Raw genomic sequence first — 20,548 nt, forward strand, 5'->3', positions numbered from 1 at the left:
GAGAATCACTTGAGCATGGGAGGCAGAGGGCAGAAGTTGCAGTGAGCCAAGATCATGCCACTGCACTCTGGGCAACGGAGGGAAACTCTGCCTCAAAACAAACAAACAAAACCATATTATGAGTCTCTTTCCCAATTTTTTTTTTTTTTTTTTTTGAGACAGAGTTTCACTCTTGTTACCCAGGCTGGAGTGCAATGGCGCGATCTCGGCTCACCGCAACCTCCGCCTCCTGGGTTCAAGCAATTCTCCTGCCTCAGCCTCCCGAGTAGCTGGGACTATAGGTACGCACCACCATGCCCAGCTAATTTTTGTATTTTTAGTAGAGATGGGGTTTCACCTTGTTGACCAGGATGGTCTCGATCTCTTGACCTCGTGATCCACCCGCCTCGGCCTCCCAAAGTGCTGGGATTAGAGGCATGAGCCACCACGCCTGGCCTCCAATTTTGTTTTTTGGGAGAAGGAGTCTCTCTGTCACCCAGGTTGGAGTGCAGTGGTGTGATCTTGGCTCACTGTAACCTCCACCTCCCAGGTTCAAGCAATTCTCCTGCCTCAGCCTCCCAGGTAGCTAGGACCACAGGCATGTGTCACCATGCCCGGCTAAGTTTTGCATTTTGAGTAGAGACAGCGGTTTCACCATGTCGCCCAGGTGAAACTCTCAAACTCCTGGCCTCATGTGATCTACCTGACTTGGCCTCCTAAAGGGCTGGGATTACAGGCGTGAGCCATTGTGCCCAGCCAGTGTTAGTGTATTCTATGTGTGGGCCGAGGCAATTCTTCCACTGTGGCCAAGGAAAGCCAAAAGATTCGACACCTTGACCCCTGATGTAAATGTTTACCCCAATTTTGTTGGTAAAGATAGAGCTGGTGGCCAGGTACAGTGTGGCTCACATCTGTAATCTCAGCACTGGGAGGCCAAAGCAGGCTGATTGCTTGAGACCAGGAGTGTGAGACCAGCCTAGGCAACATGCCAAGACCCTGTCTCTGTGAAATAATACAAAAATTAGCCAGGCATGGTGGCAGGTACCTGTAGTCCCAGCTACTTGGGAGGCTGAAGTGGGAGGATCATCTGAGCCTGGGGAGGTGGAGGCTGCAGTGAGCCAAGACTGCACCACTGCACTCCAGCTTGGGTGACAGAGTAAAACCCAGTTATGTGTGTGTGTGTACACACACACACACACACACACACATATATACACATCTGTGTATCTATCTATATATCCCCACATACATATATATACACACATATATACATCATAGAGCCATATAGGTATACATATGTGTATGTGTATATGTGGGTATAATAGATTTGAGTGGCTGGGCATGGTGGCTCACGCCTGTAATCCAAACACTTTGGGAGGCTGAGGTAGTTGGATCACGAGGTTAGGAGTTCAAGACCAGACTGGCCAACATGGTGAAACCCTGTCTCTACTAAAAATATAAAAATTAGTTTGATGTGGTTGGTGCCCACCTGTAATTCCAGCTACTAGGGAGGCTGAGGCAGGAGAATCGCTTGAACCTGGGAGGCGAAGGCTGCAGTGAGCTGAGATCATGCCGCTGCACTCCAGCTTGGGCAACAGAGCAAGACTCCATCTCAAAAAAAAAAAAAAGAAAGAAAAAGAAAAAAATAGATTTGAGCAAAGACATGTAAAGCCACCTTTAAAAAAGGTAGCCCCCCCCCCCAACAGCCCATTTTGTTTTCCTCCTACCACATTTAAGTCATGTGTATGAGATCATGAAGCAGGTGATAATTTGGTATTCTGTCAGTGTGTTTCTGAGAGTGAACAGTTCACAGCTGATGAGTATCCAACAGAACCAATTGCACAGGAGATTGAGGAGTGACCGTTATGGCTGTGACAGTGCATGATCTCAAGTTTTCAATCAGAGACCTCCTAAGGAAAAAAGAAAAAAAAAGGCCGGCCTCAAGCAAAAATTTGACAGGAGGAAAGTATAACATATTTATAGAAATAACAGCTCATTGTGGGTGGAAGGTGGGGAGGAGGTTGGTCAGCCATAAAAACATAATTTCTATAATTTTCTGTAGAGACAGAATGTTACCATATTGCTCAGGCTGGTCTCAATATGGTCTCTTTACCATATTGCTCAGTTTGGTCTCCAACACCGGGGCTTAAGCAATCCACATGTGTCAGCCTCCCAAAGTGCTAGGATTACAGTCATGAGCCACCGTGCCCAGCCTATATGTATATTTTAAAGTATGGTTCTCAGAGAGCAATTTTATTTCTTTATTTCCGGAGATTTTTCAGGGCAATTTTATGATTAACTCCATGTACAGCCTAATAGGTCAGAAAGATCTAACTTCATTTTTTTCTTGAAACAGCCTTTAACATATATCAAAAATATAATATATCCCTGATACTTATGTCCAATTAGATATAAATTCTAAATAGGGCAAAGTATCTAACAAATACCTGATGTCCTCGAATGTGCTATGATTTACCATCTGTCAAGATGAAAATACACCCATGTATATGTGGCTATTTAAAGAATCATAGGCCGGGTGCAGTGGCTCACACCTGTAATCGCAGCACTTTGGAAGGCTGAGGCAGGTGGATCACTTGAGGTCAGGAGTTCGAGACCAGCCTGGTCAACATGGCGAAATCCCATCTCTACTAAGAATACAAAAATTTAGCTGGGTGTGCTGGTGTGTGCCTGTAACCCAGCTACTCAGGAGGCTGAGATAGGATAATCGCTTTAACCCGGGAGGCAGAGATTGAGGTGAGCTGATATTGCACCACTGCACTCCAGCCTGGAAGACAGAGTGAGACTCTATCTCAATCAGTCAATCAATCAAGTATCATAATGAGGCCAGGCACAGTGGCTCACATCTGTAATCCCAGCATTTGGGAGGCCGAGGCAGGTGGATAACTAGAGGTCAGGAGTTGGAGACCAGCCTGGCTAACATGGTGAAAATCTGTCTCTACTAAAAATAGAAAAATTAGCTGGGTGTGAGTGGTGGGTGCCTATAATCCCAGCTATTCAGGAGGCTGAGGCAGGAGAATTGCTTGAACCCAGGAGGTGGAGGTTGTAGTGAGCCAAGATTGTGCCACTGCACTCCGACCTGGGTGACAGAGCAAGACTCCATCTCAAAAAAGAAAAATAAATAAATAAAGTATCATAATGGGCTGGGAATAGTGGCTCACGCCCATAATCCCAGAACTTTGGGAGGCTGAGGTAGGAGTATCACTTGAGGACGGGAGTTCAAGTTTTCCTGAAAAGGTAGACTTTGGAGGGAATTGAAGGAGAGGAAATTGAAGAGGAAGCACTAGACCACATAGCAAGATCCTATCTCTGCAAGAAAAAAAAGAATCATAATAATGGAAAAATTCCAGCACATGAATCAAATAGGATGTTGTAGATTCTAAACATGAATCTAATGTACTATCTAAACTATACAAGGATAACTTAGATTGTTTTCCTGAAGTATTCTTTCATTGAATAATTATAATGAGCATTGTAGATGTGGTAAAATTATCTGTAAATATGTCTCCTTATGAAAGCGAAAACTGCATATAATGAACCTAAAGCAATTTGTTTAAATTGTAAGACGTCTGTCTAAAAAGCAGCAAATTTGGCTCCACCGTCATTTATAGTTTTGGTTATAAAAATGGATTTATCTTGGAGGGAGAACAGACTGTCCTATATTTCATGTATAAAAAATAACATTTTATTGTGGTTCCTGAGCAAAACCAGCTTCTCCATGTCCTCTGGGGTAGTGTGAGGTGGGGAAGGTACAATCTGAACAGGAAAAATTCTTCATGATGGGGGAGAGCTGCTAGCCTCTAATGCTTGCTGCTGTCACATCTCAAACTTCTCCAAAAGACTTCAGCATAGAAAGCTAATTAACTTAGGCTGGGCTTGGTATCTCACACCTATAATCCCAGCACTTTGGGAGGCTGAGGCGGTGTTGAGTTCTGGAATTTGAGACCAGCCTGGGCAACATAATGATACCCTAGCTCTCAAAGAAATACAAAAATTAGCTGAGTGTGGTGGAAAGTACCTGTAGTCCCAGCTACTCAGCAGGCTGAAGCAGGAGGATTGATTCAACCTAGTGGGGCTACAATGAGCTGTGCTCATGCCACTGCACTCTAGCCTGGGAGACAGAACATTACATTGGTCTTAAAAAAAAAAAAGGAGGCCGGGTGCAGTGGCTCAAGCCTGTAATCCCAGCACTTTGGGAGGCCGAGGCGGGTGGATCACGAGGTCAAAAGATCGAGCATCTTGGTCAACCTGGTGAAACCCCATCTCTACTAAAAAAATACAAAAAAAAATTAGCTGGGCATGGTGGCACGTGCCTGTAATCCCAACTACTCAGGAGGCTGAGGCAGGAGAATTGCCTGAACCCAGGAGGCGGAGGTTGCAGTGAGCCGAGATCGTGCCATTGCACTCCAGCCTGGGTAACAAGAGCAAAACTCCGTCTCAAAAAAAAAAGAAAAAAAAAAGGAAAGAAAGAAAAAGAAAAGCTAATGAAGTTAGAAATAAAGTTTCTATTATAGAATAACTTAATTGCTGTGATCAGTACTGACTTTGTCAATTTCAGGAAACTATATAGAACAAAGAATTCTTGTTAAGAAGAGACCATAAAGGGAGATGAAAACTGTAGTGGGAGTTTTACAATGCCACAGTTTTCATGATCTGATAGCCAAATGCCTTTCCTTTGATTGAATGAGTTGCGCACAGAATAAATTTAAGGAAGATCCTGTTAGCTGTGGCTATTAAAAATCAATCATAGCTTTCACTAGAGAAGGGAGATAGTTCTCTCTGATTTTCAGGTTGGTTGATTGCTCAAGCATCCTCTTTCATAAATGTATTCTTCTTCATTTTCTGACCAGTTTTGGTTGTGCAAAAAGAAAATAGTGGTTTTTTTCATGCCAGCAGAGATGTGGCTATTTTGTGGTATGTTTTACAAACTCTTTAAGATCACTTATGTTTATGCATACACACATTTGGTCTACTGCAAAAGATTTACATTTTAGGTTTTAAAAGATTTCTCATAATACAGCACACTTTCCCCCATGTATTTCATATAAACCATAAGTTTGAATGTTTCATAGTCACAAAATAAGAAGCCTTCATAGTTTCAAAATAAATATCCATGTTGCAGTGAATTAGGAGGAGAGGAAGCAGTCATTCAGAAGACCAAGCCCCCATACATACAAGAACAGCAATTAAGAGGCCAAGGATAGGGTTGTTTTGAAAGAATATTTAAAACTAGATAAAAGATATTTGGACCTTCAAAAATGCCCTAGAAACCGAATGAAAGCAACAGCCTTCTGTCTTTTATCAGAGCTCTGACTCATAGACTTGCCATTAGAAGGACATCATTTAGTTGAAATATATATTTAAAAATACTTATATCCCTTTAAGTAGCTTAAACTACTGTATGTGAAGATGTCTTTTAAGGATTCAGAAGTACAGGCAGAAGGATCTGAATAAATATCAAGTGGCTGATTTTACAGGTAAAGAAAGTGACCAGGCACGGTGTTTTATGCCTGTAATCCCAGCACTTTGGGAGGCTGAGGCAGGTGGATCACTTGAGGTCAGGAGTTCGACACTAGCCTGGCCAATATGGTGAAACCCTGTCTCTACTAAAAATACAAAAAATTAGCTGGGCTTGGTGTTGCATGCCTGTAATTCCAGCTACTCAGGAGGCTGAGGGAGGAGAATTGCTTGAATCCAGAAGGCAGGGGTTGCAGTAAGCTGAGATCATGCCACTGCACTCCAGAGTGAGACTGTCTAAAAAAGGAAGAAGGAAGGGAGGGAGGGAGGGAAGGAAGAAGATGAAAGAAAGAAGAAAGAAAGAAAGAAAGAAAGAAAGAAAGAAAGAAAGAAAGAAAGAGAAAGAAAGAAAGAAGAAAGAAAGGAAAGAAAAAAAAAGGAAAGAGAATCACAAGGGGTGTTAAACTGAACTAGTAAATTTCCTTAAGGTACCACATGGCTCTTGTTTGATACCAGTCGTACCCCTATCAGTTACAATTAATCAATTTACTTATGATCCATCAGGTTCAAGCCCTAAATGTCATAAAGAAACTTGTGCCTTTAAAAAGAACAACTTAGGCCGGGCACGATGGCTCACGCCTGTAATCTCACCACTTTGGGAGGCCAAGGTGGGCGGATTACCTGAAGTCAAGAGTTTGATACTAGTCTAGGCAACAAGGTGAAACCTTGTCTCTACTAAAAATACAAAAAAAAGAAAAAAAGAAAAGAAAAAAAAAAATTAGCTGGCATAGTGGTGCATGCCTATAGTCCCAGCTACCTGGGAGGCTGGCAGGATAATCACTTGAACCTGGGAGGCAGAGGCTGCAGTGAGCTGAGATCACACCATTGCACTCCAGCGTGGGTAACAAGAGTGAAACTCTGTCTCAAAAGAAAAAAAAAGGACAACTTAGGTGGTATAAAACATGTATACTAAATTCCTGATTTAGAGACCAGGCATGGTGGCTCATGCCTGTAATCCCAGCACTTTGGGAGGTTGAGACAGGCAGATCACTTGACTCCAGGAGTTCAAGACCAGCCTGGGCAACATGGCAAACCTTGTCTCTATAACACAAAAAACTAGTCGGGCATGGTGGTACGTGCCTGTAGCCCTAGCTACTTGGGAGGCTGAGGCAGGAGGATTGCTTGATCTAGGAAGCGGAGGTTGCAGTGAGGCAAGATTGCACCACTGTACTCCAGCCTGGGCAGCAGAGACCCTGTCTCAAAAAAATAATCATAAAATAAAAATAAAATGCCTAATTAACACAATTCTGCTTGAGAAGCTGATTCTTTTGGTGGAGCCCAGGATTTAGATTGAAGAACTCTCACTAATGAATTTGTCTTATGGTAGACTAAGTTTGAAGTAGATGGCTGTTCATCTCTTGGACTGCTTAAGTAACTTGTGCAAGGAGAGCGAGGTTCACTTCTGCCTTAATAACAGGTTCCATAATAACAACCATAGCTACTATTTGAGAGCTGACTATATATAGGGCATTGTGTTGACAGCTGTCCAGACAACTCATTTTTTTTTTCTCCAGAACTTGGTAAATGCATGTGAGGGATGTTGTGATTCCTCACATTCTAGAAGGCTCTGAGGAGCAGTCAGGTAGGAGGTAGGACTCAATGGGACTCAACTCCAGAGATGGGGCTTGGACACTGGAGTAGACACTGGACCAGATTAAGAACTAGCCAAAACAGGCCCTGGGCATAAGTAGCTTTCAATCAGACATGTTCACCAGAGTGCCATACCTATTTACTATTGCCATGGCAACACTGGACAGTTACTGTCCCTTTCCATGGCAATGATCCAATGACCCAAGAGTTACTGCCCCTTGCCTAGAAATTTCTGCTAAACTGTTCCTTAATCTACATGCATTTATTTATTTACTGAGACAGTCTTGCTGCAACTTGTGCCGCCCAGGTTCCAGCAACTCTCCTGCCTCAGCCTCCTGAGTAGCTGGGATTACAGGTGCACACCACCATGCTGGGCTTTTTGCATTTTTAATAGAGATGGGGTTTTACCATATTGGCCAGGCTGGTCTCAAACTCCAGACCTTGTGCTCCACCCACCTCGAACTCCCAAAGTGTTGAGATTACAGGTGTGAGCCACTGCGCCCAGCCTCTACATAAAATTAGAAGTGGGTATAAATATGGCTGCAAGACTACCCTGAGCTGCTACTCTCTGCTTATGGGGTAGCCCTGCTCTGCAGGAGCAGTCACGGATCTGTAACACCGCCTCTTCTTCAATAGTAGAAGGTGTTTTCTTCTATTTCTGGCTTGCCTTTGAATTCCTTCCTGGCAAGCTAAGAACCCAGAGGGCTAAGTGCCACTTTGGGGCTTGCCTGTCCTGCATTATCTCCATTTCTGTTGTCACAATTATTGGGGATACCTGTAGTCCAGGAGGAACTTGGGCAATCTGGAAGCTTTCAGTTTTAGCAAGGGGATGTCAAAATGACCACAAAGCACGTTTCCTCAGGGCAGCTTTCCCTGAACACTCTCCTTCCCCCATGCCCTCCAACCTCAATTAAGTCAGAGCTCTCTAAGTTCTCCTAACATATACAAATCATTTCTAGCTCTCAGTAGTTTGCAATTATGTATTTGTCTGCCTCCTTATTAGACAGTAAGCTCTATGAAGGTGAGACATTGTGCTTATTTTGCTTTTTATTCCTGTAAACCCAGGGTCTGTTACCCAATAAATATGTATTGCATATGAGAAAGTGGTATTTCTTTGTCTTTCTGGTGATATTCCTGTCATAAACTCAAATGTGTGAGACTGATGAGGGAGAAAATCATGGGAGTTCAGAAGGTTCTGTAAGCAGGTGAAATGCCCTGACCAGTACAGACTGGGTAGATAGGTGAGCCAGCTGGAAAGAATTTTATATATCAGAGGGGAAAAGACTTTCCTACTAAAACAAGAGGCATCTTTGACAACTAGGTAACTTGAGTTTACTGCCTGATTTTTATTTTATTTTTTGAGACATGGTCTTATTCTGTCATCCAGGCTGGAGTGCAGTGGTGCAATCTTGGCTCACTGCAGCCTCCATCTCCCAGGCTCACTTGATCCTCTTGCCTCAACCTTCTGAGTAGCTGGGTCTACAGGCACATGCCACCTCACCTGACTAATTTTTGTAGGTTTTTTTTTTTGTGTGTGTGTAGACAGGATTTGGGTTTTTTCATGTTGCCCAGGCAGGTATAGAACTCCGGGGCTCAAGCCATTTGCCTGCCTTGGCCTCCCAAAGTGCTAGGATTACAGATGAGAGCCACCATGCCTGGCTGATTTTGTGTTTTTAGGTTTGAATGTTTTATAGTTGTGTGTTTGTTTATTTTGCTGTTTTTGGAGACAGACTTTTGCTCTATCGCCCAGGCTGGAGTGCAGTGGTATGATCTCAGCTCATTGCAACCTCTGCCTCCTGGGTTCAAGTGACTCTCATGCCTCCCAAGTACCTACACAACCACACCCAGCTAGTTTTTGTATTTTTTTTTTTTTTGAGATGGGGTTTCAACATGTTGTTTAGGGTGGTCTTGAATTCCTGGCCTCAAATTTTGTGTTTTATATTCTTTTCCTCACTCCATTAATTTTAAATGTCATGAAGATAGATACATGTGTGAAGATAGACACATTATTAAGAGAAGCTATCTTCATGAGTTCGAAGAGAATTTTTTTTTTTTTTTTTTGGAGATGGAGTCTCACTCTGTCGCCAGGCTGGAATGCATGGTGTGATCTTGGCTCACTGCAACCTCTGCCTCTCGGGTTCAAACAATTCTCCTGCCTTAGCCTCCCAAGTAGCTGGGACTACAGGTGTGCACCACCATGTCCAGCTAATTTTTGTATTTTTAGTAGAGAGAGCTTCACCATGTTGGCCGGGATGGTCTTATCTCTTGACGTCGTGATCTGCCTGCCTCGGCCTCCTAAAGTGTTAGGATTACAGGTGTGAGCCACTGCACCTGGCCAAGTTCTAAGAGAATGTTTTATGGAGAGTAGCTTTGCAGAGACCAAAGTCTCTGGCAGATAATCAGGCATAAGATCCTCTTGTTTTTTTTTATTTTTTAATTCTTTTTCTTTTTTTTTGATCCTCCGTAGACTAAGTATCATCTGACAGGCATAAGATTCTTATAGGATGGCAACCTAGATCCCTCACATGGGCATTTTACATTAGGACTGAGCATCTTTATTATGATAACTTTGGTTGATGTTTTAGAGTCTAAAAAACTCTCAGATCATCTAATTCTCACAGATGTCTTGTGAAGCAGACAGCTCAGAACAATGGCTCGTGGTTCACAGATGAAGAAAGAGAGGCTCAGATGAGGCTAATTTACCCAAGTTAAAGTAAAAACAATTTAACATTTTTTGAGTGTTTACTATATGTTGAGGCACTTATTAAGCCCTTTATATTTAGAGTACATAATATGATATTCACCACATCCCCATGAAATAGGTAACCATTATTATTATTTCCATTTTACATGTAGAAGTCAAAGAATTTGTCTCAAATTGCATAATCAAGAAGCATAGAGCCCGGCTTAAAACCCAGATAGTCTGGCTCAAAGTGCAGCTAAACTACTATGCTAATGAGTAGCACTGGGAGTTCTCCAATGAAGCACACTGTGTTATTTGTATTTGCTACTAACGTCTTCTAACTCTTGGTTCAATTATGCTACTTTAAGTTGCTTTTTTCTTTTTTGAAATGGAGTCTCACTGTGTCACCCAGGATGGAGTACAGTGGCACAATCTCGGCTCACTGCAGCCTTCGCCTCCTGGGTTCAAACGATTCTCCTGCGCCAGCCTCCTGAGCAGTTGGGAATACAGGCATGAACCACTGTGCCTGGCCTACACTGCTTTTTTTTAATAACCTGTCTGCAGTTTTGCCTTGACTTAGAATTTATCAGCTGGAGTCCACAGTGATATCGTTGCATAAGATTGAAGTTATATCAATTAAATTCTGCTAAAAATCTCCTACATTAATTAATTAAAAAACATTGTTGAGTACATTTGCTAATTTTGTTAGACGTGCTCATTGCTTAATAACTACAGGGCACATTCTATTGAATATACTGGGAAAAACATACATCTTTCTCTGAAGGTGTACAAAACAATATTAAGAAGCATAAAAAATATCTGTCCATAAAAATGTGACTATATTAGTTATTTTTATTATTTTTTTGATACAGGGTTACCCAGGTTGGTGTGCAGTGGCACAATCTCAGTTCACTGCAACCTTGGCCTCCTGGGCTCAGGTGATCCTCCCACCTCAGCCTCCCAAGTAGATGGGTCTACAGGTGCATGTCACCACAAATTTTTGTATTTTTTGTAGAGTCAGTTTCACCATGTTTCCCAGGCTGGCCTTGAACTCCTGGTCTCAAGCTATCCACCTGCCTTGGCTTCCCAAAGTGCTGGGATTACAGGCATGAGCCACCCCACTTGGCCTACATGAGTTCTTTTTAAATCACTATCTCTTCAAGGAGAAACAATCATCAATATGTTTTGTATCCTCTACAGATCCAAGCTCTCTACTTGTAGATTCTCTTAACATACTTTGTAATTGAAAAGAGAACATAAAAACACCAGACTTTGTAGCTCTGAAGAAGGACAATAACAAACAGCTTTTGCCTAGATCTAGATAGGAAAATGACCCTTCAAAATTTTGGGCCCGTGTGCAGGGCTGTGATCCAAGTGGGACACCTGGGGTCAATGAGCAGAGTTTGGTGCAGAGGGTCATTTGTGTGTCTTTTGAACATCACTGACTGTATCTCAAGATCACATTAGAATTAATATTGGCTCATATTTGGCTTTTTGTGTTATCTTGCCTCTTCCCTTCTACATTGTGGATGATTGAGGTTGTAATATAGGGTAGTGACATTCTAGTAGATGAAGGAAGGGGGCAGTCCACAATGAGCAATCTGAACTTCTGCTTCATATATTTACTCTTGCTGTTTTCCTTCCTCCTCATTTGTAATTCAGGAGGCTCTCTGAGAAGAGACAGCAAAGCTTCTTAGATGGATCGAAGGACCGTGAGCTGGGATACCAAATTCTATGAAAAGGTCAGCTACTGAATTTGCTCTGCTGCCTTTAGGCAAGTCATTTAATCATTGGGTGCTCTGGTTTCTTCCTGTGCCTGCTAAATGTAAACAGCATGGATTTGAGTGTTTTGTGCTTATTATATTTTAAATGTATGGGTGATTTATTTTTCTAGGCCAGTTGCTCAGATATAAAGCAAAGTCTGCTCCTTTGAGATGTTAAGCTTGGTGGCAGTCAACCGACCCCAAATCCTTCTGACTACAGCAGCCGTCTACTTGCATCTTGTCCATCTGACAACGTTTTGCAGTCTCTGAACTACAGCTCTACTGGCTGACTCTATAGCTGGGGCATACCTTTTGTCTCCTTTTTCTTCAGAAAGGAAATATGTCATTTTATGGACTCCTGCTGCTTTCACCCCCTCTTTAAAAAGATGAAGGCTTCTTTTTGTGACAGAGGTGCTTTGTCTGTTACACTGATCCTAAGAGACAGAAGGAGAGGTGACATAGTGAACAAACAGTTATTGGACTTATTACCATAGTTCCTTTTCGATGATTTGGGCCAGGACCACTAGAGGTTTGAACTAGGTTTAGTAAGGCTTGGGCTTTTTGAGGTTTTGGCAGGAAGCAGTCAGGGAGGGTACACCAAATACTGCCCCGCCACGTTGTTGTTACAGCCTGTTACATTAGGCAACAAGATATCTTTGTTAGCCAAAGGTGCCAAGCTGAGATTCTTAGAAGCTAATAAAAAGAGATGTTGGGTAAGGAATGATTTTGTTCCTCACCCCACTGTTTCATAAATGAAAATCTCTGATATGCGACATGGAATTAACCAAAAGGTTTACTTCTTTTGTTTTGAACTGAAATAAGACACATTTACATTATTTCTGGTGCAGTTAAAAGCACTTTCCAAACACATAGGAAGGTATTAGAGACCCCTACGAAACACGCTACTCCTTAATTGTGGCTTAGGTGTTAGCAGGAAGAACTGCAGACACAGGAACACAGTGTAACCCTTCAGTTCTGAAATGCTGCTAGGTCTCCTTGTGCTATAAATGATCAAATAAACATCCGGGTTAAACACTGCTCCCAGAGCTGTGTTCACTCCAAGAATGTTGGGTCCAACTTGCCTGCGTTAGTTCAAGGAAGCAAGGCAGCCAGGGAGTCTAACTTGGGGTCTTCATTCTTTCGCAGGGCCATCAATACATCTAAAACATTACTTGTACCCCAGCTGCAGTAGTTTGCCCAAAAGGCAGAGCCAACAACTTCTCAGGTTTGAGGAACTGGTTAGGCAAGTAGTGTGGTGCAGGGGAGGGGAGAGAAGAGGGGGTCTGGCTGGTCAGTTCTAAATGTAAATTGGAAACTACGCATCCGAGCGGCTAACCAGCACAAGCATCGTTCATATCCGGGAAGACCCTGCGTGTATCCACGCACGAAAAGGAGTAAGACTCCGCTTTGCGCCCCGGGGGTCAACTGCTCGACCCGGTTGAGTCCCGCCACGGAGTGGGATGAGGGTCGAGAGTTAACGACTAAGGCGAGGAAATACTAGAAGTCCTTTGGGCACCACCTTGGAGGGACAGGGAGGCTGCAGTTACAGCCTTCGAAAATGATCTCCCCAGACCTCAAAAAAATTAAAAGCACCTCCGCCATTACCAGAGGCCGAAGCAGGGCCGGAATACCCAGACGCGCTCCGGACGGATTCGCACACCCTTTGTCCCGCCTCCCAACAGCCCGCTCATTGGACGGAGGGAGCGCGCCGGGGGAGAGCGCGCCGCGGCCGCTCGTAAGTGCTCCGGATGGAAACGGGTGCAGGCCGCAGCGGCGTTCCGCGGCCGGAAGGGAAGGGGGAGGCGCCGAGGCTGCGCGCCGGCTGCTCCTCCCCACCCCCAGCTTCGGCCCTGAAGAGGGCTGGATGGGCAAGTCGGGTACGATGGCTCGAGCCCGGGCGGTGGCGGCGGTGGCCGGGGGCGGCGGCGCCTGCTCCTCCTCGCCTCGGCGCCGGCGGTGATCGGAGCGAGCGGCCGCGCCTCCCGATGAGACTGCTGGTGGGCTGGCTGTGCCTGAGCCTGGCGTCCGTGTGGCTGGCGCGGAGGATGTGGACGCTGCGGAGCCCGCTCACCCGCTCCCTGTACGTGAACATGACGAGCGGCCCGGGTGGGCCGGCGGCGGCCGCGGGCGGCGGGAAGGAGAACCACCAGGTACTGGCCGGGGCCGGGGCGGGGGCGTGGCGGCCCGGCCTTCCCGCGCTGGGCCTGGCTATTGTGCGGGGTGGCTCCGCGAGGGGGCGGCCCGGCCCTCGCCCCTCCGCCTCGGCCCCTCGGAAAGTTTTCCCCGCGCCTTCCCCGCCGGGCGTCGGCCCCGCGAGTCCCGGGCACCCGGCCCTGGCCCCGCGAGCGCCTTTTGTTCCGCGGCGCAGGCGGGGCATGGCCTCCCCTTCCCCCTCCCGGGCCCGAGCGTGAGCGCCCCGGAGCCCCGCATTGTTTCTGGGTACCGGGCGGTGACTGCGGGCTCCCGGCGGCGGGACTGGGGAACTTTGGGGCCTGAGCGTGGCAGGGGGTGCCCGCTTGGCACCGAGGCCTGGGACAGAAGAGACCTAGGCAGATCCATTATCCCCGAGAAACGAAAAGCCAGCTCCTCTTTTTGTCTCGTTGAATCCCAGAACATACAAAGGATCATAAAGAAATGTAACCGTACATCGCGAGCCATTGAACTGTCTCGGCTGATTCGGGTGACATTTCCCCTTAAAGCACTTAAAAAATGGGTTTGACAGGTCGTCGCTCCCATCCTACGGAACCTTCCCCTCCTACCTAACAGATATCTCCTTTAAACTTGGATTTAGTCAGCGGGCTGGAAAGGTTGTGTGTGATAAGGAAGAAGATGATGCAAGTTTTACAGGAAGGGTCTTTAAAACGGAACGGGGCGGGAGGGAGTTGTAGTTATGCATCGTGAGCGATGCGCTGTGACCGGGTAGGTGGGCTTTTCATTAGCTCACTCTGTGCCACTTAAACGTGTACAGGTTAACTGTAGAACTAAGTGAGATATTTTGTGTTTGACCATAGCATAGTTTGCAGTAACGTTACTTTCATTGAAAAGAGGCTTTCGAACTCTGCCAGAGTGTTGGCTTGTCATAGCTAGCATTTATAGTGCATTTTGCTTTTCTGGAGAGCACTATTTTCCATATCATCTTGTGTCTCATCATTTTCATACATTTCTTATTTTCCTATATATTTTTTTATTATGCCAGGTGTTCAGAGAATTTACACCCAGGTTGATTTCATGTGTTTTAATGAGGGTAGAGAATTGTCTAAGAAGGAGATAGAGCAATTTATTTAGAAAAGTAGCATTTAGTTTTTAGTTTGTAATATTTATATTGGGCTTTTTTTCCCCCTATTTTTAAAGGAATCCTAAATTTCTGTAAATTTTTTTGAAAGCCTCCAGCCATTGGAGTTTTTTAGGTGTAATATCAATATAATTGATGACTGTATGATACTGTTAGGAATGTACGTAAACTTAAATTGCAAAACCACATTTATTCCTATGGATTATTTACTTAAACTAGTTCATTCTTATGGAGACAACTCAAAGTACGGTACTGTTAACTGTATAGTTATCAGAATGTCACATATGGAACAGTGGTGTAGACAATGAATTAGAAATGTCATTTTTAACATGTTTAGGCAGTTGATAGAAATAAGGTCCTGGATGGGAGAAAAAGAGGTTTATCTCCATTAATGTGGAATTATGGTTGAGTCTCTTAGCTATTGGTAATTATGATAACGCTTATCATGATTACCTCTACTTCAGCAACTTGGTATGTTTTCAGTGCTCATAAAAGAATTGAACTTATTTTAAAAATTGAAACACTATTTAAACACTGTGGTTTGTATGGAGGCGGAATTGCAGCTGTAGACATAGCCTCAGTATCTCCCAGCAGAGGATACTTTCTAATTGTGTGCCTTTTTAAAGCTGGATCTGCTAGGTTCTAATGAAAACTGATACTGGTTTCAGATATATTTATTTCAGAAAGTGTATTTATATTCTATGTATGTGAGTGCATGAACCCCTTCACTAACAATTTAGCAGATAATTCCTTTAGAGTGAAGACTTAACATGGTGTTTTCTGAATATTTGGGGGAGGGACCTTTTCCTTACAATAATGAATCCAGACATTAGTTTGACATGAATACATTCATAATATGAAAAGAATCATCCATGAATGAAGATTACAATGAACAGAAGAAAGGTGTGTAGAAACCACCATGAGATAAAGTAGGGAACTGTCCATTCTGCACTGTGGCTGAGTCGATCATTTGTTTTCCACTTGATATTCCGGGACCCTGGGTTTGCCTTATAACTTCATTGCTTGTGAAGTAACTGTAACTGTTTTTCCTTCTTCAGATTAATAGTTTTATACAGGGTTTTCTAAGTGTTCATTTGGGTGTGTGAGTTCCCTAGTTAGCCACATCTGGTTCTTTTGGCGTTGCATAAAAGTAGGGTTTTGGATTTGATTGAACCATATTTAGTGCAAGTTTTCCTTCTGGTTATTTTATTAAGGAGTTATGATGGAGAATTCTGTGGTTAAAAGATCTTGGGAAATGTTTATTCATTAAAAGTTTCTATTTTGGGCCAGGCACAGTGGCTCACACCTGTAAGCCATCACTTTGGAAGGCCGAGGTGGGTGGATCATGAGGTCAGAAGTTCAAGACCAGCCTGGCCAAGATGATGATACCCCATCTTTACTAAAAATATGAAAATTAGCTGGGCATGGTGCGGGCACCTGTAATCCCAGCTGCTCGGGAGGCTGAGGCAGGGAATTGCTTGAACCCCAGGGACGGAGGTTTCAGTGAGCTGAGATCACGCCACTGCACTCCACCCTGGGGGACAGAGTAAGACTCTGTCTTAAAAATAGAAAAAAAAATTGGCTATTTTGTTAGTATAGCTCGGAGATGCAAGGCTCCTTTGGGTTAAAGCTGCTCTAAAATTGTAATAGCAGTGCCATTTTAGTAACTTGGTTTGGTGTGCCAGCTTCAAAACTGGGATTATGTTTCAGTTTGGGCAAGCAAGAAGCAGGGTTTCACTTAGAGCAGGGAAGTGGCCTGGAGGCCAGACTGGTCTCACAGACTTATTTTTAGAGCCTACAAAATAAGAATAGTTTTACATTTTTAAATGGTTACCAATAAAATATCAAAATAACATTTTTTAATATATGAAATTTCATTTACGAAATTCAAATTTATTTCAGTGTCCACGAATAAAGTGTTTTTATTTTATTTATTTATTTTTTGAGGTGGAGTTTTGCTGTGTCACCCAGGCTGGAGTATAGTGGCCCAGTTTCGGCTCACTGCAACCCTTGCAATTCTCATTTGTCAGCCTCGTGAGTAGTTGGGATTACAGGTGCACACCACCACGTCCAGCTAGTTTTTATATATTTTAGTAAAGATGGGTTTCACTATATTGGTTAGGCTGGTCTTGAACTCCTCACCTTAAGTGATCCACCCAAAGTGCTGAGATTAAAGGCGTGAGCTTCATTCATTTACCTGCGGTCTATGAGCTCCCAGGCTACTGGGAGTGTATTTGCTACAGTATGGCCTGCAAGCCTAAAACATTTACTATGTGGCTTCTTAGAGAATAAATAATTTTTCCGAGAGAAACTCAGTTTCCTTATCCAACAGCATTTTTTTTTTCTTTTTCTTTCTTTTTTTTTTTTTTTGAGACAAGGTCTCACTCTGTCACCCAGGCTGGAGTGTAGTGGTGCAGTCTTGGTTCACTTCAGCCTTCACCTCCTGTGTTCAAGCGATTCTCGTGCCTCAGCCTCCTAGTAGCTGGGATTACAGATGTGTGCCAGCACACCTTGTTAATTTTTGTAGTTTTCATAGAGATGGGGTTTCACCATGTTGGCCAGGCTGGTCTTGAACTCCTGGCCTCAAGTGATCACTCACCTCAGCTTCCCAAAATGCTGGGATTACAAAAGTGGGCCACTGCACCCAGCCTCCAACAGCATATTTATCACAGGTTGCAGGGTGGGTAGATTGACTCACTGAGAAGAAATAGAGCCAGGGCAGTGAGAAACTAGTAGATACTGTCACTTTTCAATGTTGGCAGACTCAGAATTTAAAAAGACAACAAAAAAAACTTAGGATCTATTCTTTTTGATGCATTGCACCTAGTGCTTAAAGTTAACGCAACTATTATGGAGCTACTGAAACTCTGAAAGGACCCTTAGGCCCCAGGTTCTTGGTAATAATAGCCACTCAATAGCTTCTCAATTGATGGAATGAAAAAATTATTATAGAACTCGCTGAACCAAACCACAACAATTTCTCCAGGTGCCTTTCTGCAAGGTTTTTAAAAAGCACAGATAACATTCAATATCCAGAATTATTAAGGTGTAACTTAAAATTGCAAGTATGTGTATACCTGTGACTTATTTTATTTTTTCACTTTCTTATATAAGCTCAAAACTGTGCTATGCCACAAGTGATGATGAAGTCAGGACAGAATTGAAATTCTTTTTTTTTTCTCTTTACTCCCAAATGAAAAAATGCTTGGACAGCATAGCCAGAGTCCAACACTGTGCACAGGACGGAGTGTTTCCTGTCCTCTTACCCCTCATTTACCTTGTGGAGGCCTGGAGTGAGGCAGGAGTTAACAATGCTTCAAGGATAGTCAGCCGGCTAAGCCGGATGGACACTGATGGGTTGGCGTCCTCCTCTGCACTGCCTGGAGAATCTGGAAGCCTTTGCCGCTGAATACCAAAGAGACTTCCCAAAGGATTTCTTTCCTTCTTCATAATCTGTGTTGAAACCCCAACAAGTGTTTGCTTCAGTTTCACAGAACACTAGGATCTCTTTCTTGTGCTGGATATACCAGGAGGCTTTACGTTTCCCTTTGAAGGTGCCCTAAAAGACCCTGGTAGCTTCCAGTAAAAAGCTCTGTTGGGTAGACCCTCTGAAGCTTTGTTAAAATTTTAGGATTATACAATCCTAACAGGGAGTGAGTATTTAGTATTTGCAGAGGATTGACAGTAATTTATTATTAAGTCAAGTCAAAGCTGAAGCCATTTAAATCTGTATAAATTGATTCCCCTCGTGGATATAAGGGTGCCTGTCACTCTACATATTGAAATCTCACGTAAAGAGGTTACTGGGTTGAGTTTATATCGTTTGTGGGAAAATGGTGAATGGTCTGAATATTTACTCCTATGCTGTACTTAAATGCAAGGTGTCCATGGTGAAATGTCTGGACTGAGTTGATCGCATTGCAGGATCTTAGAATGTGAATTTTGAGTCCTTAGCGGACAAGGTCAATGTTGGTGGAGTTGTCTGGCCACCCTGTAGTAGAAAAGATTCTGTTTTCATAGACCTTGAGCAGTGGAACTTTTCTGATTGTTTTTGGTAGCACTGAATGCCTTGGGTCTTTGCTTACCCATTTCTTTTGAGAGTAGCTGGATGCCCAGACATACAGTGTTGTTTTTAGGCATTCCCTTCAACTGCACTTCTCCTTTGACCAGCCCTTGTCTTGGAGAGAAAGGGGAAGGAAATATGAACAGTTACTGGCCTTCTATTGTGTGCCAGGCACTTCAAATACATTATCCCCAGTGGTCCTCATAGAACTCTTAGGGGTTAGTGGTACCATCTGTACTTTACATACAGAAGAGTGAGGCTGAGAGAGGAGAGACTTGCTCACAGAGTTAATGGATGATAGAGTTGGGCTTTGCACCCAGCATTGTCTGGCTTCAAGGCAACACATTTTCTACTGCTTCATGATTCTCCTACTAGTAAACCTTGTGTTGTCTCAGGGGTGGTAAAAATAGACTTGCCTTCTTTTTTTTTTTTTTTTTTTTTTTTTTAAGGCAGGTTCTTGCTCTGTCACCCAGGCTGGAATGCAGTGGCACAATCATAGCTCACTGCAGCCTCATACTCCTGGCTTTAGTAGTTCTCCTACCTCGGCCTCCTGAGTAGCTTCTAAATTTTTTTATAGAGAAGGTCTTGCTGTGTTGTCCAGGCTGGTCTCTCAAACTCCTGGCCTGAAGCAGTCCTCCTGCCTCAGTCTCCCAAAATGCTGGGATTAAAGGTGTGAGCCACTGCTCCTGGCCTAGGCTTCCCTTCTGAATAGGAAACTGCTCCCACTGTAGTGAGGCCTCTTTGTAGACACTGAAGTTAGGCAGCTGTGTGCACAATACTAGTTGAAGATTTTGCAGTTTGTGAATTAGATGAGAATAGGACAGTTTGGAATTCTGACCTTTATTTGGTTTGTGCGTGCTTTTTGTAAGGCTTGAAGTTAAAAGATTCTTACATGTGTTGTCTTTTTTTTTCTGACATCAGCCATTCTCTAATTTTGCATCACCCACTGAGTGTTTAATTGTTCAATCCTGTTCTGACACTAACTACCCGGAGTTAGGGTCATGCTCTACAGAGTTAAGGGCTCAGTCCCTTAACTCAAGACTGCCCTTATTTCAAAGGTCAGCTGCAAGTCCTGGGTCCCCAGGCTACCAGTGCTTTTGTCCAACTTGACTACAAAGTCGGGAGTTCCCACAACTTTACCTCTACCCTACCCCATAATTTCCTATAATAGAATGAATCATAGAACTTAGGAAAACACTTAGGTTTAATGGTTTATTATAAAGGCTACAGTTGGGGAATGGCCAAGAGGAAGAGATGCATAGCGCAAGGTGTGGGAAGTAGTGTAGAGTTTCACTTTCCTCTGATGAGCCACCCAACCAGCATATCCATATATTTAGCACCCCAAAAGGTCCCAGGGCCCCATAGTTTAGAGATTTCATTATGTAGACATGACTAGACTCAGTCTTCAACTCCTTTCCCATCCCTGAAGATTGGAAGGTGGGGCTGAAAGTTGGAATCTTATATCCCTGGCCTGGTCCCCATCCTGAAGCTATCTGGGTCTCCCACCACTATCAGGAGTCATCTTGTTAGCATACAAAAGATATTCTTACCACCCTGAGATTCTTTAAGGGTTTTAGGAACATTCTATCAGGAACCTGGGACAAAGACAAATATTTATTTTTTATTTTACATCATCTAAAATC

General features: G+C 43.7%; 2 protein-coding genes across 9 annotated transcripts in view; one reads left to right on the plus strand and one right to left on the minus strand.

Annotated features, from left to right (window-relative positions):
* Window positions 1-13,215, minus strand: part of CDR2 (cerebellar degeneration related protein 2) — a 124,631-nt gene extending 111,416 nt beyond the window's left edge. For both annotated transcript variants that reach the window (XM_078344882.1, XM_078344881.1), the window contains exons 1-2: window positions 13,156-13,215; window positions 11,860-11,984 (exon numbers count right to left, since the gene is read on the minus strand). The gene's annotated coding sequence lies outside the window, so the exon portion shown is untranslated. The remainder of the gene's footprint in view (window positions 1-11,859; window positions 11,985-13,155) is intronic.
* Window positions 11,437-20,548, plus strand: part of METTL9 (methyltransferase 9, His-X-His N1(pi)-histidine) — a 46,995-nt gene continuing 37,883 nt past the window's right edge. For 6 of the 7 annotated variants that reach the window (XM_078344884.1, XM_078344883.1, XM_009009310.3 and 3 more), the window contains exon 1: window positions 13,371-13,700. In XM_078344884.1, the coding sequence (XP_078201010.1) occupies window positions 13,536-13,700 (165 nt within the window). In that variant the 5' untranslated portion in view covers window positions 13,371-13,535. Of the gene's footprint in view, window positions 11,530-13,370; window positions 13,701-20,548 lie in introns of those variants that run through there. The other variant, XM_078344885.1, reaches the window with a different exon arrangement.

This window comes from Callithrix jacchus, chromosome 12 (genome assembly GCF_049354715.1).
Source record: "Callithrix jacchus isolate 240 chromosome 12, calJac240_pri, whole genome shotgun sequence".
Taxonomy (NCBI): domain Eukaryota; kingdom Metazoa; phylum Chordata; class Mammalia; order Primates; family Cebidae; genus Callithrix; species Callithrix jacchus.